Source organism: Cricetulus griseus, chromosome 8 (assembly GCF_003668045.3).
Source record: "Cricetulus griseus strain 17A/GY chromosome 8, alternate assembly CriGri-PICRH-1.0, whole genome shotgun sequence".
Lineage (NCBI taxonomy): Eukaryota > Metazoa > Chordata > Mammalia > Rodentia > Cricetidae > Cricetulus > Cricetulus griseus.
This window is the reverse complement of record NC_048601.1, coordinates 57256274-57280462: the sequence shown is the minus strand read 5'-3', so window position 1 is coordinate 57280462 and position 24189 is coordinate 57256274. Positions and strand designations below refer to the sequence as shown.

The 24189-nt window shown below is 46.3% G+C and overlaps 1 protein-coding gene across 4 annotated transcripts in view; it reads left to right on the top strand.

Annotated features, from left to right (window-relative positions):
• The first annotated feature begins 9885 nt into the window (after nt 1-9885).
• Nucleotides 9886-24189, top strand: part of Dysf (dysferlin) — a 199811-nt gene continuing 185507 nt past the window's right edge. For 2 of the 4 annotated variants that reach the window (XM_027428547.2, XM_027428543.2), the window contains exon 1: nt 9886-9973. In XM_027428547.2, coding sequence (XP_027284348.1) covers nt 9886-9973 — 88 coding nt within the window. Of the gene's footprint in view, nt 9974-21457; nt 21549-24189 lie in introns of those variants that run through there. The other 2 variants (XM_027428546.2, XM_027428542.2) reach the window with 1 other exon arrangement.

The window sequence follows — 24189 nt, the reverse complement described above, 5'->3', positions numbered from 1 at the left end:
CCTACAGATTCCCATCTGCAAGTAAAATGTGTCCAGCTGCCTCATGTCTCTACCATCCAAAATAAGTTTTCCTAATGACTGTTCTGTTGCGATGATAAAACACCATGGCCAAGACAACTTATAAAAGAAAGTGTATGATTTCAAGGAGTTAGAGTTCATGGTGAAGGAATAGCTGGGAACTCATATCTTGATCCACAGCCATGAGGCACAGAGAATGCACTGGGAATCCTCCGAATCTTGAAATCTCAAAGCCCACCCCCAGTGACACACCTCCAAAAGGCCAGACGTTCTAATCCTTCCCAGATGGTTCCACCAACAGGAGACCAAGCATTCAAATATATTATCCTATGGTGGCCATTCTCATTCAAACTCCCACATGACCCTTAAGTTGCTTTTGTCATGTATTTTGTCACATGATGAGAAAACTATCATAGACCTAATCATAAAGAAATCCTTTGTGGCTGAAGTGATGGCTGAGCAGGTAAAGGCATATATTGTACAGCATGGTGACTTGGAGTTAAATCCCCAAAACCCAGGTAAAGGTGTAAGGGAAGAACCAACTCCACAATTTTGACTTCTTGACTCCACATATGCACTGTGGTATGCACCCTCCCCCACAAACACACACTAAAATTAAATTTGAAATTTTTAAATATTTGGTCTACTTTTATGGAAGGTTGTAAGAGTCGCATTGCAAAAGGGCCTCCAGGAATGAACGTGGTACAGAGCTGATGGGGAATGTACTTCTGTGTATGTTCATCTTATTGATTGTTGAATAAAGTACTGTTTGGCCAGTGAGGCAGCAAGTTAGACGGGACTAGGAGTCAAGGAGGATTCTGGGAAATGTAGTAAAGACGTGATAATCCAGGCAGGAAGTGACAGGGCAGAGAGACTCATATTTAAGCAAGGACAAGCAGGAAGTGGTCCCCTTTCCCCTTCTCTCTTCCTCTAGAGTCACCATGTGATCCCGGGATGAGGATGCCAATGGAAGGCATCCTAAATAAGATAAGTCTTATAAAATATATAGATTTATGATAATTAAGACTGAACTAACAGATGAGAAATCCTAGTCATTGGCCAAGCAGCATTTGAACCTAATAGAAGTCTCTGTGTATTATTTTGTCCATCCATGTGGCGGGCAGAACTCAAGTGGGTGGTGGAAAGATTTATCCTAACACAGAGCAGATGAAAAGAATTGAAGTGAGTAGGCCTTGCTGGGTGTTGCCGCACAATCTCCCAGAATTAGATTATGTTCTTAGTGTCTGAAGTGGTTAATCTTGCCACCTTGGTTGGATTGGCATTTACCTAGAAAAGTCATATGTGGGTGATGGAAGTTCAGGGAAGATTAACTGAAGAGCCCAAGATCTGCCCTGTAAGTAGACCCAATATGAGTTGCTCTGTTGTGGTGTACCCTCCTGATCATAATGGGCTAACCTTTAAAACTGTGAGCTAAACTCTTCTAAAAGAGCTGACCCATGAATTGTTCTGTGACCTCCACAAGAGTGCCATGGTATTCGTTCCCAAAACCCCACAACAAATAGATTAAAAAATAAATCCACCCTTGAAATTTGTTTAAATTATGTCCATGTCTGTGTACCACATCTGTGTATGCTTGATGCCAGCAGAGGTGAGAAGAGAATATTGGATCCCCTTGAACTGGAGTTTTGGACAGTTGTGACCTGCCTTCTAGATGCTGGAAATGAAGCCCAGGTCCTCTATAAGAACAAATGTTCTTATTTGCTGAACTATCTCTCCAGCCTGATCCACCTTTGCTTAAATGTCTTGTAGCAAGTATCTTATCACAGCAGTGAGATCTCTATACTGTCTAATCACACTTCTATACCACAGCCAATGTATCATTTAACCCAAACATTAAAATAACCTGGGATCAAACCTGAGTTCAATTCCCAGATTTTGTTTTGTTTTGTTTTGTTTTCAAGACAGGGTTTCTCTGGGGCTTTGGAGGCTGTCGTGGAACTAGCTCTTGTAGACCAGGCTGGTCTCGAACTCACAAGAGATACACCTGCCTCTGCCTCCTGAGTGCTGGGATTAAAGGCGTTTGTCACCAACGCCTGGCCAATTCCTAGATCTTATTCTTCATTCTGAAGTCTCTCATGTCATCCAACTATGATCAAATAAATTTGTTATGCTGTTCTTCTCTTGTTAACCTATCCTTTGGAATCTGGGGTGTGTGCTATGACTGTTTATGATGGATAAGAATGAGAACACCTTCACTTCTTGCCTCTACACAGGGTTATGGGTTAAGAGGTAAAATTGTTCAGTGCACTCCCTGTAGCAACATGTGGAAACCTGATAGTTACTCTTTCATGTCCTAGATAAAGGATAAACCTCAACCCACAAAAATCCTGATTATACAGACACACAGCTCTTTCTCTGGGGAGTTTTGTGGGCTCTGCAAGCACTCTTAGCTCCATACTCTCCACTCCCTTCACTTGTGCCCTATTCTAGTATCCCCAAAGGAAAGAAAATAGAAATATTGAACACCAGTGTACTTAGTACATCTTGACTTTCATAGCCAAAGTTCATTGAAAAATAGAGCTGTGTTTTTACACTAAGGAAAATATGCAAGTGCTCATCACAAAAACCATGAGATTGCTGGCTATGGCAACCAAGCTTGGGAATTGGAAATAAGAGGTTGAAAGGCCTCAACTTAGGAAATGGATGGAATCAGAAAACAGGATCACAGCTGTGATCTCCAACCCCATCAGGAAAAGCCTGACCATTTGTTGTCATGTATCTGCCACTGCTGACTTCCTAAAGTTCCTCATGGGATTGAATTCAAATCTTAGGATAGAACATCTCAGTGACTGCTCATGGGTACCCCACGCAGTGACAGGGAAGTCCTAGACCTGAAGCTTCTAGAAGTGAGCCAGAAGTTTCCATTCATGAGGGTTTTAGAAAGGGTGTTTATGAAGGTAAGGGTGAGAGCTAGAAATGGCAAATAAGTGCCTCAAAGGACCACCCCTGCCCTCATGGGCATGGAGGAATAAAAAGTGGAACCCCAGAGCAATAACTAGAAGAATCCTAAGTATATTAAGTATGGAGGCCAAAGAACAACCTTTGTTGTTTCTTAGGTGGTATCTGCCTTGTTTTCTGAGACCAGGTCTCTCTCACTGGCTGGGCACTTGCCTACTAAGCTAGGCTGACTAGTCTGTGAGCCTGGGAATCCAACTATCTCTACTAGAATGCTAGCACTAGAATTATAAGCAAGTACCATCACATCTGGATTTTTTTTTAAATATGGGTTCTTGGGGGGCTTTCAGTATAATTCCTTATACTGAAAGCATCTGAGTTATCACTTCAGCGCCATAAACAGCAACTCTGATTGCCCTCATCTCACATCCTACTCAATTAGTTTTCAATAACTGAGAAAGTTTGTCTACTTTATTATATAGGCGATTCCTTTGGGCCATATACCCATCTCTTGGTCCCAATTCCAAACTCATGAAGCAGATAGTCTTAGTTCAGCTTGAGTGGTTTCAGAGAAAGTGAGCTTTGTTTTAAGAGAAAAAAAAAAAACATTAAGCATGTCTTATACTCTGAAGAATAAAGTTGGGCTGAGTAAAAAGTGTGAATAATTCCTATTGTATAAATAAAGGAGTCAAGGATGTCTAACAATTCTTTTCAAATTGTTTTAATCATGCTGTGATGGTTTGAATGAAAATGGCCCCCATAGGACCATATATTTGAATTAATATATTGGTTCCTCATTTGGTGGAACGGTTTGGGCAAGATTTTAGGTGTGGCCTGTTGAGGAGGTATGTCACTGTGGGTGGGCTTTACTCTTTCTTTCTTTCTTTTTTCTTTTTCTTTTTTTTTTTTTTTTTTTTTTTTGGCTTTCGAGACAGGGTTTCTCTGTGTAGCTTTGGAGCCTCCTGTGTCTGCCTCCCCAGTGCTGGGATTAAAGGCATGCTCCACCACCACCCAGCCACTTTGCTGTTTCAAATGCTCACACTATTCCCAGTTAGCTCTCTCTGCCTCCTGCCTGTGGATCCTGGTGAGTTCTCAGCTATTGCTCCAGCACCATACCTTCCTGCTTACTGCCATGCTTTCCACTGTGATTGTCATGGACTCACCCTCTGCAACCGTAAGCTCCCAATAAACTCTTTCTTGTATAAATTGCCTTGGTCATGGTGCTTTGCCATAGCAGTAGAAAAGTAAGACACACACACCTTATTTGAGGCAGCTAGCTGACTGCCTCTCAGATCCAGTTTTAGCTCCTCCATCATGCTGGTTCATGTTACACTGAGCATCTGCATAGAGTCAAACTGTACTTCTTTAAAAATAGACCACAGGGGCCAGCAAAATGGCTCTTAGGGCAAAGGTGGTTTTCACCAAGCCTGGTGACCTCCATATGGTGGAGGTAAAGATCTAACTCCTGCAAGTTGTCCTCTGATCTCCACACATGTACTATGGCACATATGTACACACACACTCTCTCTCTCTCTATTTCTCTCTCTCTCTCTCTCTCTCTCTCTCTCTCTCTCTCTCTCTCTCTCTCTCTGTTTCTCTCACACACACAAACAAAAAATGTTAAATCATTTTAAATAAGTAAAAATAAAAACAATAATGGCTCCCTCTGCATTATAAAAACTTCTTGTCTTTCTTCCTAATGCATGGTTTATACTAATTGGTGTCTTTCTGTATTTGCTACTTTCTTGTTTCTGTTACCAAATGCCCAAAAAGAAGCAACTCAAGGGAGCAAACATTTATTTTGGCTCATGGTTTCAGGAAAACAGCCCATCATGACAAGAAAGGCATGATGGTAAGTGAATCCATGGTGTGGGAATTTGTGCAGAACTTTGTTACATATGGCTTGATCAGAAAGACAAGAGATTGCTGGAAGAAGAGCCAGATTATCACCCCCTTTGCCTGCCTTCTAGTGACTCAGCTAGGCCCCTTCTCCTAAAGCTCCACAACCTCCCCAAATGATGCTACCATCTTGGGACTAAATGTGTGAACACATAAGCTTCTGGAGAGACATTTCATACATGGATCATAACACCTGCCATCAAACTTGAATATGGCAAATGCCTGCTACATGCAAAGAAGATGTCTATAGCTATTGGTTAATGAGTGGAACAAATGAATGCATCAATCAGTGAACCAATTAGTTACTTTATCCAAGCCTAAATTGTTTTGTTCAGCAACAAAGGATGGTCAAATTCTGTAGTAATGGACTTAATTACTTTGCCTGCTCCACAGAACTTCCCTCTTGCTGGGCGGTGGTTGCACTCACCTTTCATTCCCAGTACTCAGGAGGCAGAAGCAGACAGATCTCTGTGAGTTTGAGACCAGACTGGTCTATAGATTGAGTTCCAGAATAGCCAAGGTTACACAGAGAAACCCTGTCTCAAAAAAACAAAACCAACCTACCAAACAAACAAAAACCCAACAGCAACAACAACAAAAACTTCCCTCTCTTTCCCTCTACTTTATTCTACTTCACTTGTCTATTTTTACAGTCTTAACCCTTCATCATATGACACTCTGCTATAGTTTCTGATTTTTCACTTCTACTCTGGTCTCTTTCACATCCTTCAAAAATCAGATGGGGTGCTTTCAAAAAATAGATGGGATCCTAACACTTGGCAGCATCCCACAAGCTCTGCAGGTCTCCTGCCTCGCCCCCTCCCACACCCTTTCATTTATAATCCATTACTTTGTGCTCTCTCCATCCCTTCCAAGCCTTAATGCAGAACGCTTTTCCTCTCCTTGAAGAACTCTCTTCCTCTGCTCTCACCTCAGTCTTGCATGGCAAATTTCTAATAGCCCTTCAGATCTGTCTATAAGCACTCGCTATGTCCACTCTCACTCTCCTCCATCTTATGTCTTTAACTGTACTTTCTGGTTTGAACTGGTATATGACTGACTGATGGTCATCCAAGAAATGTCAGACCTCTTCACTGAGGTAGAAGCTCCTTGAGGCCAGAGGCTATACAGGTAGCTAGGTAGAAGGCCCCTTTTGGCCTTCGACAACAATGAATAGCAGTGACCTGGTGGCTTAAATGAGAAATTTGCAACCCATTGTGTTAGAGACTAGAAGTCCAAGTTTAAGGTGTTGAGAGGCAAGTGTGGTTTCTAAAGCTGCTCTCTTTGGCTTGCAGTTGGCTGTCTTCTTGCTGTCTTGTCTTCATATGGCTTCTTTTCCTCCACATGCACACATCTCTAGTTGTGCCGAAGTTTACTTTCAGTAGGTTATTATTTGGGTGCCAGAGAAGTTGCTTAGTGGTTAAAAGCACTCACTGCTTTTCCAGAGGACTGGAGTTTGGCTCCCAGCACCCACATCAAGGATACACATCCTCCTGTATTTCCAGCTTCAAGGACTCTGAGATCCTCTTATGGCCTCCTTGGGAACCTAAATACATGTGCATATAACACACTCTCTCTCTCTCTCTCTCTCTCTCTCTCTCTCTCTCTCTCTCTCTCTCTCTCTCTCTCACACACACACACACACACACACACACAGCACAATTTTAAAACTAAAACAAATCTTTAAAAAGATGACACTAGTCAGACTAGATTAGAGATTATTCCAATGAACTCATTTTGACTTAATCACTTCAGCAAAGGACCTGTCTCCAAACTGTCATATTTAGAGGTTTGAGAGTTAGTATGCTGGGGATGTAGCCCATTATATAAGGTGCAAGCCTAGTATATGCAGCACCCTGAGTTTGGTTTCCAGTGCCACATCAAATTGGGCATAATAACTCACATCTGTAATCCCAGCATTTGGGAAATAGAGGTAGGAAGATTAGAAGTTCAAGACCATCTTTGGTTACATGATCAATTTGAGGCCATCTAGAAATACATGATACCCTGTCTCAAAAACAAAGTACTAGGAGTTAAGTTTTCACTATATAGATTCTTGAGGAGGAATGCAGGTGGACCCATAGGAGGGACTAGATCACGTCTCATATCCCCATCATCCAGCATAGTGTTGTTTTTGAGACTTGATTTATTCCCCTTATATAAGTTATTGCATTCCAAATCCTCACTTTGCTCTTTCCCACAATCATGTATTGTATTACAGGCAAAGAAAATCAGAAGGCACACACTGTGGCAGAAGGACTCTCAGTGGCTACAGGAAATATTTGCAGTCACAATCATCACTTTTTTGTCACCCTGGTTTGTCTGCCACCCTTACGGGCTGCCAGGGAGGTCCTGCTGGCAGCTGATGGCTTACCCAACTGGGCCTCTTTAGAAGATGAGTCACAGATGAGTTGATGGGAGGATGTATATACTCAGGTCTGGGATAGCAGTTTAGCAATGAGCACTAGAAGCAAACAAGAAAGAAAGAAAGGAAGAAAAAAAGAAAGAAGGAAGGAAGGAAAGAAAGAAGGAAGGAAAGAGAGAAAGAGGGAAAAAAGCATCTTGTAATCTTATAATCTCACAGCTAGCAATTCATCTGAGGGGAGCTCAAGATAGGCTTATATCCTAACGTTAAATTCTTTCTTTTTCCTTCTTTCCTTTTTTCCCCCTTTCTTTTCCTTCTCTTTCTTTCTCCCTTCCTTTTTCTAAAGATAGGGTCTCACTCTGTAGCCCTGGCTGGCCTGGGGAATCATAAAGATTCCACTTGCCTTTGCCTCCCAAGTGCTGGGGTTAAAGGTGTAGGGCTACCATGAACCAGCCCCACCTTAATTTCTTTACAAAAAAATATATAAATTCTCACTATTACAATAGCAAGTATCTGGGGAGAGTGCCTAGTGTGTAACAAGAAGAGGAAGCTTTGTGAGGACAGTACACTGAAATTACCACAGTTTTGCAGCCATTGAAAGGATTATGTGTGTGTATATGTGTATGTATGTGTGTGTGGTGAATGTGTGTAGAGTGTGTGTGTAATGTGTGTATGTGTGGGATGTTTGTGGTGTGTGGAGTATGTTGTGTGGGGTGTGTGTGTGAGGTGTGTGTGTTTGATGTGTGGGGTATGTGTGGGTGTGGGGGGTATTGTGAGGTGTGTGTATCTGTGTGTGGTGTGTATGTGTGTGGTATTTGTATGTGTGGTATGTGTAGTGTGTGTATGTGTGTGGTGTTTGTATGTGTGGTATGTGTAGTGTGTGTGTATGTGTGTGGTGTATGTGGTGTGTGGGGTATGTGTATGTGGGGTGTGTGTGAGGTGTGTGTGTATGTGTGTGTGTATGTGTATGGTGTGTGTGTGATGTGTGTATATGTGGTGTGTATGTGTGTGATGTGTGTATGTGGTATGTGTGTGTGTAGAGTGTGTGTGTAGTGTGTGTATGTGTGGGGTGTGTGGGGTGTGTGGGGTATGTGTGTTTGTATGTGTATGGTGTGTGTATGTGGTGTATGTGTGTGATGTGTGTATATGTGGTGTGTATGGTGTGTGTATGTGGTATATGTGTGTGATTGTGTATATGTGGTGTGTATGTGTGTGATGTGTGTATGTGTGGTGTGTGTGTGTGTAGAGTGTGTGTATAGTGTGTGTATGTGTGGGGTGTGTGGGGTATGTGTGTGAGGTATGCGTGGTGTGTGTATGTGTGTGTGGGGTGTGTGTGTGTATGTGTGGTGTGTATGTGGGTGGTGCATGTATGTGTCGTGTGTTTGTGTAGTGTGTGTGTAGTGTCTTATGTGTGGGGTGTGGTGTGTGTGTGTGTGTGTGTGTGTGTGTGTGTGTGTGTGTGGTGACTGATGCCTGTGGAGGTCAGAGAACAAATGGCTGAGCCTGTCTTTCCTTCTACCATGTGGGTCCCAGATATTGAACTCAGGCTTGGTAGCAGGTATCTTTACCTGATGAGTTATCTCACTGGCTTTGTAGAGGCTGTTTATGAAGATTTGTTTTAGATTTATTTTATGAGTGTTTTGCTGGCTTGTGTGTATGTACACCATGTGTATGCACTGCCAGAAGAAACCATAAAAGGGCATCAGATCCCCCCCCCCCCAAGTGGAGTTAAAGACAGCTGGAGTGTGCCATATGGCTGCTGGGAATCAAACCCAAGTTCTCTTAGAAGAGCAGCAAGTGCCCTTAACTGCTTAGCTATTAGCTCGTCTTTCCAACACTGTTTAGGAAGAATTTTTAATGATACAAGAGCAAGGTTACACGAAGCAGTAGGACATAGCACAGATTCTCTGACTCGGGTAATCAATGCAAATTGTTGCTTACATGGGTTTACAGGTTCAGAGGGAAGCCTAGACTTGTGAATACCCTAATCTTATTTTAATATAGTTTTTGTTGCTGTTGTTCTTTTAAAGAACCAACTTTTACAGCCAGGAAAGCCCGCAAAGTTTTTAAAGAGGCTGTGCTGTCCACCAATGAAATCCTGACTCCTAGGGAAAGCCGCTGCGGTGCGCCTGATCTCAGCTCTATGCCCTGGACCTCTCTCCCTCACCGGGACTGACCGGCGTCTAAGGAGCTATCAAGTCCTCATGGCCACCGCAAGAGACAGGCATAGCCAAGCATAGCGCAGCTCTCGGCCAGAGGTGGAAGGTCAGGGGAGGGGCCGAGCTTTCTTCTATCCCGGAGCGAGATCTGTGCTGCTCAGGGCGCCTGAAGTGCTTGTTCTTTCTCCGGCCATCCCGGCCACCGCCCAGCCGGTAGCTGCAGGGTATAGTGCAAAGTGCGGTGTCATTGGGAAAGCTGGTGGCCTGGGCATTGAATTCCATGAAACTGGAGTAGGACTGCGGGGGTGGGAAATGAACAGAAGCCCCTGTTCTCGAAATGTACTCTGACTAGCCGGGTGAGGAAGTCGGAGGAGGGGTCCTAGCCTAACCCACTTAGGCGGTCTGGACTAGCCTGTTCCTCTTCAGGACAGCATTGGGAGCCGGCAGCCATCCATCCAAGTCGACCTTGCTCCTGAGGGGGACCCTCGGCCTGTGCCTTGGCCCTGCCCCTGCCCCTCCTGTTTCGTGATGCTGCGAGTCTTCATCCTCTTCGCGGAGAATGTCCACACCCCGGACTCCGACATCAGCGACGCCTACTGCTCTGCTGTGTTTGCAGGTAGGGACACAGGAAACAGCCAGGAAACCAGTGCTCCAGTGAGGTCCTGGAGCACGATCGAGGCGTCCCTGGAAGCCAGGAAAAACTGACTAGGCTCTACCGGGCTGGTGTTGGATATTGAAAAAATACAGAGGAGAGGGGTGGGGGGTGGGGCGGCTCGGGAAACTGAGGCTGTGAGATAGATTTGACTGTGTTTCAGCTGAGCCAGGGTTGGCATTTAGTAGACCAGGAGGACGGGGCCACTACCCCCTTTCTCTGGATTCCTTAAAAAGATCTCTTTCCACTTTTGGCTGCACTGTCTAGCAGGGCTCTGCTCCTCTCCCCGGAAGGCCTGGGCCTTCACCTATTTATAACCCAGCCTTTCCCTGGGCCTTTGCTCACTATCAGAAGCTAGATTAGCAGGCTGGCTGCCACTGAAGGCAAAAGAAAAGCCACGCCTCCAGGAATCCCAGTCTCTAACCCCCCCCTCCCACACACAAAGGGGGGGGATGGGGGAAAGTGAAGCTGTCACGTTACCAAGACTGCGGTCCCCTAATGCCAGGCAGCCTGCTTCTCTCCAGTCCTGAGACTTTCCACAAGTTTTGGCAGGGTGATGCCTGTGCTTTTCCTTCAGGATGTGAAGGCTGGTCATGTCTGCTTTCCTAGGACAACCCTTCCCCACCCCAGGACCAGACCAGCTGAGGTCTTCATAGGTTGTCTTCCAGATCAGGAGTGGGCCAGTTTCACTATTCACCCTATAAGTTCTCTTCTCAGTCTTCTTCCCTGCCAGTCCTCTTTTCCCTGTGTCCCTATCCCAGAATATTAGAGCATCAGTCAGCCCCTGGCCACCTAGTGGATAACCCCTTTCAGTATCGTCAGACACGTGCACACCCTGGAAGTCCATGGGACCTCTGGGATGCCCACAAAGAACAGTTGCTCTCAGAAGGCAGGCTCGAGACAAGCATGGCACATGCAGATGTGTTGGGAGCACCCAGTGCTGAGTGTAGAATTTGGTGTGTCTTTGGACAGAGAGACCCAGGATGGGCAGCTTGGAAAGCAGCCTGCATAAGAGAAGCAATTGAAGAATTTAGGGAATATTCCATATGTGTGCCCCACCCCCATGCTTTGACTTTGTCCATCAGCTTCCCATAGAAACCTTTGGAAATGAGCTTTAAAAATGTGTTTCCAGCAGACAGGACAAGGGCATCTACTCATGCGCTTGGGATGGAGACTTTTGTGTTTCCTCCCAGTATCCTGAGCAGACTAGCCAATGGCCTGCTTTAGGTGATTGGCTGAGGGCTTTGGACTCCACACGATTTGTTTCTACAGCAGTGGTTCTCAACTTGTGGGTCTCAACCTCTTTGGGGTTCAGTGACCCTTTCACACCGGTTGCGTGTCAGATACTTACATTAGGATTTGTAACCGTGGCAAAATTACAGCTATGAAGAAGCACTGAAATGACTTTACGATTGGGAGTCACCAAAACATGAGGAACTATATTGACAGGTCACAACATCAGGGATGTTGAGAACCACTGTTCTAGAGGATACCTCTTGCGCTATGTCTCCTCCTCCTCCACTTTTGTTCCCTGGCCTGAGGGAAGGGAGGATGCTGTCCTGAAAGGCCAGCCATGCTCCTTGTGTCTAAGCTAGTGTCCGAAGCCCTTTCTCACTCGCTGGATATCCGAACAGCTCTGTAAAGACACCTCAGCATTCTGCGTCTTTGCAGGACACAGCGTATGGTCTAGAGCTGAGTCTCCTCTCAGGAACGTCCACCCAGGCAACCCTGATTTCCTTCTAGCTCCCCTGGCCTCCTCCCTTCTCTGCTATGGTTCAGTGCAGTCTCTTCCTCTGTTCACCCCACCCCCAGGGCAGACCCAGGAGCTGCAGCAGGAGAAGGGCCAGGGATGCTAATGAATGGCAGTGCTTTCTAGCCCACCGGAGGAAGTGCAGTTGATGTAGTCCCAGGCCCTTCCTCATGTAGTCCAAGGGGCCCTGTCTGGAGGCTTCTCCAGGAGGATGTCATCCATAGTCCTTTTTGCAGCTGCCTGGCTCCTCTGGGTATGCTCCTTTTTCCTGGAGCCCAGAGCTCACTGTAGAGAAAGGAAGTATATTATCTGTGCTCTGAACCCGAGAAGCAAACTGGCTGGAACTCACCACCCAGGATGTCATTGTCAGGAGTAGAGAAATTCTTTCCCCTCCCCCAGGCCCTGGCCACCTTCCACCTCCTGCATAAGCCAAACAAACTCTTAACCCATGTCTAAATTTGGCTGCCTTGCAGTATTTAAGCTTGCTCACCCTTCTACTCATCAGGGCCAGGTTGGTGAATGATTACAGAGCAGGCTCTGGCCAGGGGCAGACAAATGCAAACTTGCCTTCTGGGAAGCCTATTCTCCTAGGCTGACCTAGACCTGCCTTTCCAGTGACATGGTCACAATGTCTCAGAGATCTTCTGGGCTACAGTAAATTCATGTCATCCTCAGTCAACTCTCTAGGGTCGAAGGGAAAGGGTATTATGCCCTTCACTGATGAGGATTTGGCTCCAAAGACTCCGGGTTTTGCCAAGGTTGGACACTTGTCAGAGCATCCCCTCATAGAGGCCCACAAAGAAGAAAGGGCTCTGGAATGCACGCCATGTGCCACCCACATCAACCAGGCTGAGTCTAGGAAAAGGAACACAGGACTGTGAGGAGTAGAGTTCAGGACAAGTGTCCAAAAGGTGGAGGGGTGACAACTTCTACTACTGCTAGTACTACTACTACTTCCTCTTCCTCTTCTTTGTTTTTTTTGAGACATGGTTTCTCTGTGTATCCCTGGTTGTCCTAGAATTCACTTTGTATACCAGGCTGGTCTTGAACTCAAAGATAGATCTGCCTGCCTTTGACTCTTGAGTGCTGGGATTAAAGGAATGCACCATCACCACTGCCCAGTTCTGACTTAATATGTCTTTATCACAAGGAAAGGAAGTGGGCATTGGCTAAACATAAGGAATGCATCGTTTTCAGAAATTGTTTCTGTAAAACCCTACAAAAATCCTATGGACAAGATCCAGACTTATTATACCCTACATGGATTTAAATAGAATGTGTAACACAAATCACATCCTGGTCCAGTAGCAAGCATAGGTGGTAGCTATTCTCATCACCCCACTTCATAGAATAGAAAACTGAGGCAGAGAGAGCTGATGTGACTACCCTGATGTTTCCTCCAGTGGTGACTTTCAAGCCAAGCAGCCTGGATCTGGAGTCATCTCTACCCATCTTTACTCACTCCACTGTCTTCTTCCAGCTCTAAGTCTGACTCAGAGACAAAAGGAGGAGGGAGAAGACTGAATTGAGGCTCTGGTGCTCATCCTTGTACACACACATAACCCTGACCCCTGACACATCACACAAGTAGTTCTTACTCACCTAGGTCTGGAGTTCCTCAGTTCTTTTGTGTGGCCTTAAGGACACATTCTCATCTTAGCAAGCTTCTGTCCTGACTCATCATCTGTGTCAGATGGCCCAGTCAGATACTGTTTAGTGCAATTCCCAGGTGTCCCAGCCCTTGTGCTAGGTCCAGTCACTGAGTCCTTATATACCTGTGGAGGTATCTGCTTAGGCCTGATACCCTGAGTCCAGGGTGGTGGGTCATATGTTTCTAGGATGATAATCTTTTGAGCAAAGCAAGTACTCTGGAGGATAGGGCAGTGGTGTCATTGTGGGCTTTGTTTTTTTTTTTTTTTTTTCCAAATAGAAGTTGAAAAGGAGACTAAGAAGTGCAGACAGCTGGTAGCCTTGGTTACAACCCAGTGTCATAAAATTATTGAGGGTTAGAATGAGGGGGGGAGGGAGAGAGGGAGGGAGTAAGGAAGGAAGGAGGGAAGGGAAGGGAGGGGAAGGGAAGGGGAGGGAAGGGAAGGGAAGGGAAGGGAAGCTTGTATTCCAGCTCTGCCACTTTTCAACTATGTGTCCTTGGACAAGTCAGTCAACTACCCTATGTGTCTCTCAGTTTCCTCCTCTGTGAAGTGTTGTAGACTGGATGAAGCACTTTCAACAGTGCCTGGTTCTCTACACCTGTTAACTCTAGGACTGGTGATATAACTTGGTTGGTAGAATGTTTGCTTGGTAGGAAGAGAGCCCTGAGTTAATCTCCACCTCTGCATAAAGCCAGGCTTGGTGACGTATATGTGTAATCCCAGTCCTTGGGAGACGGAGGCAGAGAATCACTCGATATCATCCTCAGCTACATAGAGTTCCAGGCTGGCCTGGGCTACATAAGACTCTGTCTCAATAAACAAACAAAAGCTAATATATGTTAACTACAATTATTATATGTAATTATATATTTTTGTAATTACTATTATAATTAGCATGTACATTTATCAAGACATTATGGCACAGACCTAAGAAAACTTTCAGTATCTTTTTTGTTGTTGTTGGTTTTTCAAGACAGGGTTTCTCTGTGTAACAGCCTAGCTGTCTTGGAACTAGCTCTGTAGACCAGGCTGGCCTCAAACTCACAGAGATCCACATGCCTCTGCCTCTAGAGTGCTGGGATTAAAGGTGCACACCACCACCACCACCACCTGGCAATATCTTTTTTTTTAAAACCCAGTCAGTTGTATCATCAGCTTCATTTGCTCATTCACTGGCTTCCCAAACTGATACAACCAGTTGCATGGCTGAAATCTGATTGCCCACCTACAGGGACTCTTGTCTCCTCTACTACTCCTTCATCTTTCCTTTTGAGCTGAGGCACTGTCTGCCTGCCCAGGGGCAGACCATGGCCTCATAATGTTGCTATGCCTCTCTGGATGCATATTTCTATAGAGACCCCTCTGGAGCTCTCAACCTCTTCAGTCCTTCCCTCTCCCTTTCGCTCTCTTTCTCATTGCCTGCCTGCTGGCTGCCATCCACCTTTGTCTCTTAGAGGAAGTGCTGGCTGGTGGGGAGGGTACTTACCTCTGCCACATGGTTCCCTTGGAAAGGGCACTGTTCTGGAAACAACACCTTTGGACAGTGTCATCCTCTTGTTTTTTTTTTCTTTGTTTGTTTGTTTACTTATTTGCTTGATTTTGGTTTTTTGAGACAAGGTTTTTCTGTGTTGCTTTGGAACCTGGCCTGGAACTCTCTCTGTAGGCCAGGCTTGACTCCAACTCACAGAGAACTGCCTGTCTCTGCCTCCCAAGTGCCGGGATTAGAGGCGTGCACCACCACCACCAGGCCCTCTTGTTTTTACAGATGCTAAGTCAAACTCTGCAAAGTTTAGGTAACTCCACGAGGAAAGGATGGCTGGCCAGGAGCATGCATCATTTCCTCCATGGCAGGCTCTTCCTGGTGGCCATGTATTATGGTTGTAGTTGGACCACATGAGGGTTTTACATCCTTAGAAATGGGAAGGTAGTGGCTGGATTGGGGTATCCGGAGAGAGAGGTGAGGGTAGCAGAGAGGACACACAGGAGCATCTGTACTTCTGTACTTTATATGTGTAAACTCTTGTAGTCCATCCCTCTAAAGAGTGTTGTCACTGTGCCAGAAGTCAAGGTCAGGGCCTCAAGGTGCTTGGTGTTTAGATCTTGGGGAAACAAAGTGAGAATGTTGCCAAAGAAAGCTTCACTCTTCATCCATGGCCAGGTGGTAGGACCAATCAAGAGATTACAGAGAACAGGAATACAAATTCCCCCATGTCTTGGGAGCCTGGCCAGTGATGTGACCTAGATTGGGCTATAGAGAAAAAGACATGTGCTCATTGGATAAGTTGGGGCCAGTGCACCTCTCCCCCTGACCTGTACATAGGTGTTATATTTGTGTTAAACAGGCTCCTTTGCCAGCTCCTCTGATTTTTCAGAGGAACCTCTAAGAGGAGATTGGTATGGGAAATCTTCAAAATGCTTAACTTGTGCACAATTTTGCTATGAAACATCATATTGTCCCAAGATAACACATCCATAGCCTGGGCCTCAGGGGACACCAGTGTATTATATGATGCACAGTGTTTATGTTTAGTCCTGCAAATTATAGGACTGCACTCTCTCCCTTAGACTTATCAGCACCCATGAGTGGTGATATCACTAAAGCCAATGAGGACTTTTTAATTTCCCCTTTTTCTTACTTCTGTCAGTCTGGAAACACAATATCACAAAACCGGACTTCTTTTACAAACCGATTCACAATTGATTCCAGATGGCCCTCTTCCCTCCTAGTAGTGAACAGGTTGCCCTCTCTGTAGCTGCAAATCCATGCATACCCAGTATTATGAGATGGTACCCATCGACATATAGGCATCCTAGTTCAAAAGCTCCTGATACATCAGGTTGTCCAAGATCATTCTGTCTATTGCTCTGTTCTCTCCAGGGCATGTCTTTGACAATATGGCCTGTGATAGTACAAACATCATAATTCACATTCCAGCCAGAAGGAAAAGAAGACACAGCAGATGGTTACATACACACTACCTCCTCCTATCTCGTTGATCTCATACTCACATCTAGCTGCAAGGAAGACTAGGAAATACAGGTTTCAGTTTGGATGCCAAGTGCCAGGTAAAACTGTGGGAGATGCCAATGGAAGAGGAAAGAACATATATGGAGGTAGGGAGACAAGTTGTGGTTTAAACCCCATTCTCTATTACAGCTTCATTCTGTTTGTGTATGTGTATGTACACATGCATGAATAATCGGGCACACATCGATTCCAGTCCTGGGATTACAAGCATGCTCTACCACACTTGGTCTTTTTTTTTTCTTCTTCATGGCTTCTGGGATGGAGCGCCTATCCTCACTTTTCCATGGCAAGCATTTTACTGCCTAAGCTGTCTCCTTAGCCCTATTACAGCTTTATCACTGAGACAAATCACCTTGACAGGAGGCCCCATTGAGTTCTAGACCCCACTGTGAAGTCTAGAAGGGAACAGCTATCTGTTTTGCCAAAGCCCTGAGCTGCAAGCAGCAGGAAGACCAGGAAGTTGGAGGTTCAGATGGGAAGAGGCCTCAGGATATGCTCAGGGTTTGGGTCAGCAGCTGTTGCTTTTCTGGTTTATGGAAAAGGTATGTGGAATCCCGGTTTCTTGGACATAGGCCAATGGTTTGCTGAAGTCCCTTGAAATAGTTCTCTAAAAATATTAGTTATACCTCCTTGCAGATTTCCTGTGCTGACTGTGGTGGACTGGAACGGGGGCAGAGGTAGAGAAATGGTGTGATAGGGTGTGTGTGTGTGTGGTGTGTGTGTGTGTGTGTGTGTGTGTGTGGTGTGTACTTGGACATGCGTGGGGAGGGGCAAAGCTAGGAATCTTTAAAAAAAAATGCTCACAATAGCTGAAATTTCCCCTAGGGGGCAGTGCAGTCCTCTCTAAAAAGCCTTGTCTGCCTCTCGAGGTGGAGCCCATTCTGGGGAGCCCTGTGCAATGGCCAGCCCTGACCTACACATTGGGAATACCAGGGCGCTGAGCCAGCCCTGATCTCTGACAGTGAACAAGCAATTTTGCAGATAGGCCTTCCTTACAATTGCCATGAACACTAAGGAGCAATGTCTCAGCTGAAGTGATTACTTACCGGAGTGACCCAGCCTAAAGGGAGGCCAGGGACTGCTTCCCTGGTACTGATACTTGAACTGAGACCTCATGGGTGGACGGAGGTAGCACTGTAGAGGGAGCAGGAAAGCAGCTGCCAACAGACTTCCAAGCTGGAGGGAAACTTGGTATGTTTGAGAAACTGAGAACTTTCTAGAATTGCAGCTCTAGGTCAAAGGCCTGAGTGGCCTTAACCTTTGGCATAGGAAAGGAATGTCGGTTTCATCCCAAGAGAAGAGGAGGCCTTTGAGAAATCTTCATCAGGGTAGTGACCCAACTGTGTTTGAGAATCTCGTGACTGCAGTGTGGGTAATGAACCATATGTGACTGGGGTGACCATGACATGGCCAATTAGGAGATGCCATCAGTCAGCAGGCTGAAGCAGATGTCAGTAAAAGGCATTAGGAGCCTGTGGACACCTGGGTGGTACCAACATTATGGGTATTCAGAAGGGTGACCTAAGTTGCAATTATCTGACATTCTTGTCTCAAGTAGACTTAAATGACATTTCCAAGTGATCAGTGATTCACCTGAAAGCTAGAGACAGGATGAGTTCTGGGTAAGTATGTTCACTGCACACTCCATAGCATCACCTGGAACCAGGCAGTTTCAGTGCTGTTTCTGATCTGTTGTCCAGGCTATCTGGGGCATTTGGGTCTCATTGGTACTTTGCTCTATGCTGCCTTACTTACAGGAAGCAGGAGTGGGAGTTAAGTTTCTTGGTTCAGGACATAGAACCCTGTGCCCTCACAAGAACAATGTAGGATGCAGACCCATGGCAACTCTGCCATTGGCAGGAGATAGAGCAGGATCCAGCTTGGAGCCAAAAGTGGGCTAGGTTCTGCCAGGAGAGAAGTGGGAACCAAGGAAGAGCAGAAGAGTCAAGGAGAGTAAGAGGGTTCAAGCAGCTAGAGAAGGCCCTGGAAAGTGGACAGCCACCAACTCTCCTTCTTACCCTTTCCTTCATTATGCCCCACTCCAGTGGGAATTGCTGGCCCGTTTAGGGGATTTGCTCTTCTTGAGAGCATGTCCCACAGTACCTAGAGACGAGGCTGCCGCTATCTGCTGTCTACATTCCCTGATGTGGAGTATACAGAGTGGAAGGACGTGGCTGATTCCCAATAAGCTAGAGGTGACCAATGAGAGCTGTGGGGTGCAGTGTCCTCTTAATGAACTGTTTAGAAGACATTTATAGCGCCTGCCTTGTGCAAAACCCTGTTCCAGGTGCTGAGAAGGCTACAGTAGCTAACAAAACTCCCCTAACTCCATAGTGTCAGGGTGTTTTGTGCAGCATGGGTTGGTTGAAGAAAGAGGTCATTCCAAAATGAAATTTTAAGACTTGTGCGGCAGCAGGAAGGTCCAGCTTCTGATGAACTGAACTGAACTGAGCATCAAACCTCCATACAAAGGCATATTTATTGATTGTTACACAAAGTTGTTTTGGGGGTAAGGTATTCTTTTCATACCAAGGTCCCCAATCTGATCTATATGTTTCTCTAAAGGAAAGCATTGCATGCCCACATCACTTCAGTCCTTTATTGTGTACTGTTTGCATCATGCAATAATCCAAGAGCCCCAGGTGTGCCAGGAGCATCTTATGACCAAAGTCATGCAAAGGCTGTAACACTCCCTCAGGAAACAATTCTGCAAATCATGGAAAATAGCCAGTTTCCATAAAGATTCGTTACTGTTTTCCACAATGCTTCTTCAAGGTCATAGTACTTCTAGGAAACGATTCACTCTAGTGCTTACCCTGTATTCTAATGTCTACCACAGATACAGTGACTCTAATAAATTCCTACAACACCCTAGAGCCCACCCAACATTCTAGTGGAAAGGCTAGAAAAGACACAAGAGGCAGATGTTACCTAGTGATTGGTGCTAAAAGCAACCATGCAAGGGATCCCTGGGGAGGGGGTGATGTGCTGTGTGGCTTAGTTGGTAGAACACTTTCCTAGCACTTCCAAAGCCCTGAGGCTGAGTTCCAGAACTGTGTAAACTGGGCATTGTGGTATATACCTATAAACCCAGGGCTGAGGAAGGGGAGGCAAGAAGATTACAAGTTCAAGGTCATTCTTCTCTACAAAGAGTGTTCAAGGCCAGCCTGGGTTACACGAGGCCCCATCTCAGAAAACAAACAAACAAGAAATAAGCAATAGCATATCGTGAAAGAGAAGGTAGGGCACATGTTGCAGGGTTAAGTTGATAGAGGAGGTCCCTATAGAGTGGATTGGTAAATGAGGGCAGTCAGAGAGAGCAGGTCTCAGGGTCCAAAGGCTGCTGGCCTGACATGTTTGAGGAACCTTGAGGAGGGCCAGGAGCCTGAAGAAGGGTGGGTCAGGCAGGGGTCCAAAGGTCATCTAGAGGCTCTGAGTTCAGTGAGATGGGAGCTATGGAAAGATTTTGAGTGGAGGAGTGATACCAGGTGACACTGGGTTGAGAGTACACCAGGGTGGTGGTGGAGGCAAGGGCAGAGACAGAAGATGGGAGCCTGGATGGAGTCTGTCACTGTAGCTCAGGAAAAACAATCAGTGACTTCAACAGAGTGGTGATGATAAAGCTGAGAAGGGATGGGGGTCTGTGTCTGTTTTTAAACCACTTCTTTAATCCCAGCACTCGGGAGGCAGAGGCAGAGGCAGGCGGATCTCTGTGAGTTCGAGACCAGCCTGGTGTACAAGAGCTAATTCCAGGACAGCTCCAAAGCCACAGAGAAACCCTGTTCGAAAAACCAAAAAAAAAAAAAAAAATAATAATAATAAAATAAAAAATAAATAAAATAAAAAATAATTATTTATGGGGAGCATGCTCTTGTGCAGCTCTCTTCTTCCTTCTCCCCCACTCCCCCTCCCCCCTCCCCTCTTTCTCCTCCTCCTCTTCCTTCTCCTTGTCATATTTTCAAGCAGAGCCCATAGGATCTGTGGTTTTGGTGCTGTGACAAGATTTGGAAGCTTGACTGGATGGCTCAAGAGAGTAGAGGAGAAAAAATGCAGACAGAAAGTTTGTAGGCTCTTTCAAAAAATGTTTCAAAAAGAGTATGTGGCTGGGGTTTTAGCTTAGCCGTAGGGAGGTGTGGTCCCCAGTACACCCGTGCTCTTAGGGGAGAGGGAGACTGAGGACCTTGACCATCACAGTCTGATAGAAGACCTCCAAGGAAATCACCCAGTTGATGCCTTCCCTGTCAAGCCACACCGTTAGGGTGTAAGGAGTGGAGTAGGAAAGTGCTGTGTCCCCCAAAATAAGAAGGGGAGGGATCGTGTTCTTTCCCCAGCTACCTGCTGGGGTGTAGGAAAACAGAGAAGCAAAGGCCCTGAGAGTAGGACCTTCATAAGCGGTTAAGGGATCAGATGGTAGAAGCAGAAGAGTGCTAAGGACCAGGATGACTTGGCTCAACTTAAGCAACCTTCTCCACTGTGGAGGGTGAGGAGTTCAGAGATTGTTGCCGCAGGGAACTGCAGAGCGACCGGAATGCAGTTTGATTAGAGACCAGACCTCCACAACTCTTAGGCGTCCCCCGGGGAAATCCCCGCGGCAGCTCGAAGCTGGGACTGGATGCACAGGACGCACTGTGTGTGTGCAATCCTTAGGCGCGCAGCTCTTTGGACTCTTGGTGCCTCAGGCGTCAACCAGAGCTGTCCTTGCACGCCACTCGTTTCCTTCTCTGGGGACCCTCAGGACAGGTCACCCGCGCCGGTACAGGGCCTGAGTTCCATTCTTGCTCCTCCCAGGCCACCTCCCTAAGGGCGGACCCAGGCCGGGCTGGAGGGGAGGATCCTCCCTGTGGGTGTACCTTGTCCCATACACAGCCTCTCGTCTTGGGCTGACCAAGTCTCCGCAGAGGCGCAGGGGAGCTACCGCTCTCTTGGCGTGGCCATCCCGGACTGAACACTGGTCCGGTAGTAGCTGCTGTGTCCTGCGTTCCTGCTCCCTCCGTTCCGCACGCCTGGACTGCAGAGCCATGCTCTGTTGTTTGGTGGCGAGGGCCAGCAACCTTCCCAATGTGAAGAAGGACCAGCGCAGCGACCCTGTCGCCAGCCTGATTTTCCGAGGTGAGAGTCCCGAGGCCACTGCATACAATCTCTGTCCGTTTCTCTACCCCTAGTTTCGGGGTCTGTGGACCCAGATCAGACCAGAAATCCCGCGCTGGGATTGACAGCCAGGAAACCTAAAACAGCAAATGCTACAGGGTTTAGGGAACCTGGAAGTACCGTGCTAAGACAGTAGTTATTACTTTTCCTAAGAAGGTACCCAAAAGGAAGAAAGGTCGGCGCTTCCTGGGTAGTGGGCACAGGGCGGGTTGGAAGATGGACACGGAAAGCAGAGGTGTAATTATGGCTACGTAACTGTTTTGTGAGAGTTTAAACAGCCCGCTTTTAAAGTTATGTCCCATCCATCCATTCATGAATCGTGACGGAACACTGCCTGTTTGAATGGCCAAATCGCAACCAGAAGGAAGAGGAACTGAATACTATGGATATGTCTTTGACCCAGGAAGTGTGATGGGTGTTTGAGATGATTTCCAAATTCAAAGAGCTAAGCCTCTATATGTGTTGCTTAGACTAGAAAAGAGTTTCTCTGTTGAAACTGCACTTTCCTCTACTCCTCAGGACCCTTCACCCTGGCTTCAGGCAGATTCCCAAGGGAGGGGTGTCTCAGGAGGGGAAAGGGAAGAGGAAGGACCTGTCAAAATCGGGAGAAGGAACAATAGTGGTGAGTCAGGACCCCAGTTCTGCAGACAGAGATAACTACGGAGAGGAGAAAGGGCTTCCTCTCACCAGGACCTATACTCTGAGACTCTGTGGGACTGAAAACTACAGAAAAGGATAGCCATGTATAGAGGAACTGAGGCAGGGTTTTCCACAAAGATGTTAACTTTGTGACATCAGCGGGGACATCAGGGACCCAAAAGTTCCATCCATTCTGCAAGTACTCCCCCCTCAAATAATAGTGAGAGATGAATGACTCACTGAGTGACTTTTTTATACAGTGACTTTTACTATATAGAAATTGTTGGGGCTGTTGTTGGGGCAGTTGTTGGGTGTAGCTCAGTGGAAGAGCACTTGTCTTTGTGTGTTGTGTGTAAGTGTGTATATACATCTGTGTAATATATGTATGGATACCAGTGGATAACCTCTAATCTCAGGTGTTATTCACTGTTTTATTTTATTTTTGAGACATGGTCTCTCACTGGCTTAGGATTTGCCAGGTCGTTGAAGCTGGCTGGCCAATGGGCCCTAGGGTTTTATCTGTCTCTACTTCCCCTCGATGCTGGACTTACAAATACATACCATCACAGTTATGTTTTGTTTATTTTAACATCAAACTTTGGTCTTCCTGCTTGCTAGGCAACCACTTTTCTTTATCGGGATCCTGAGCATTTTCCCAACATGAATGAAGAAGCGCTTGGGCTTCATCCCTAGTACAAACCAAAACAAACCAAAATACCAGACAAAACTTCCAGCACTGAGAATGGCCACTGCTCTTGTGTCACATAGGTGACCAGACTGTTGAGGCACTGCTTGGCTGTTGCCCTACTTCAGGTACCCTGAATATGCTCACCTGTCATTCTTCCCCAATCTCAGCACTCTCACCTGTATGGGGCCTTGCTGTTTGCTTGCACAGAGAAGAAGGGCTGTGATAGCATGTAACATCTCCAGCAGGGGTGAGAGTTAACCCGAGTCTGTATTGCCATCTTTTCCAAGAAGGCTCCCAAGAGTTCCCTGGCTTTCAGGGAACTCTTAGTTCCCTGCTTAGCTGCAACAACACCTTGTTGGGTCTGCTAGTATATTCTCCCCAGCCCTACTTCAGATGTCAGGACTCCTGAGAGCAGCTGCTTGTCTTGATAATTCACTGCAATGTCCTCTGTTGAACAATATATGGCTTTCCCTATCTGGCCCCAAGCCTCCCTCAATCCATGCATGTCCTCATACTTCATGGTACCTGAGAGTCACCTGCAGAGAGAGAATGTTTGAAAAACACTCTGGGTACCACCCAAGAACATCTTGCAGGTGACCTAAGAATCAACTTCTAACATGTATCTGATGCAGGCCATTTTGGAAATGATGCCATGGGTGAAATAATTGTGCTTGCCCAGGGCATTCTTCATGGACTCTGGGGTTGAGTTGATGCCTACCCATTAGAATCAGACCCAGGATTTATGGAGCGCCCATCTGGGGGCCATCCTACGGTATACTTTTAACAAACCCATTACCTAAAGCTCCCTGGCCCTTGCTCTTGAGAGCTGGATCTCTTTGGGTGGGGCCCATCGGGGTATTCCTGAGGTACAGTCTGGGTTGTTAAGCAGTGAGGGACAGTGGCTTCCTTGCTGAGAAGCTACCCTGCACCAAGCCCTGTGCTTGTTCCAACATGTGGCTGATGCATGTGGCTGATACATGTGGCTGGTGCATGTGGGCCTGGACTGGCCTTGCCCTGCAGTTGGTGCCTCTGCATTCCAGCTCCAGATGTAATTTCAGGACCTGCCTCCAAAAATAGATTCCGGGTTCTGGGAGGTTGGACTCAGAGCTGTTTGGCTTCCCCATCTGAGGACCTCAGGATACAGGCTATTAATGAATACTGCTCGTGTCTTTGTTCTTGTGTTCACTGATTAATTTCTTACCCAAAGTACCATGAGTAACCGGGCTCACACAGGCCTTTCTGACCATCATCTGTGTGAATGAGCAGTTTCAGCTT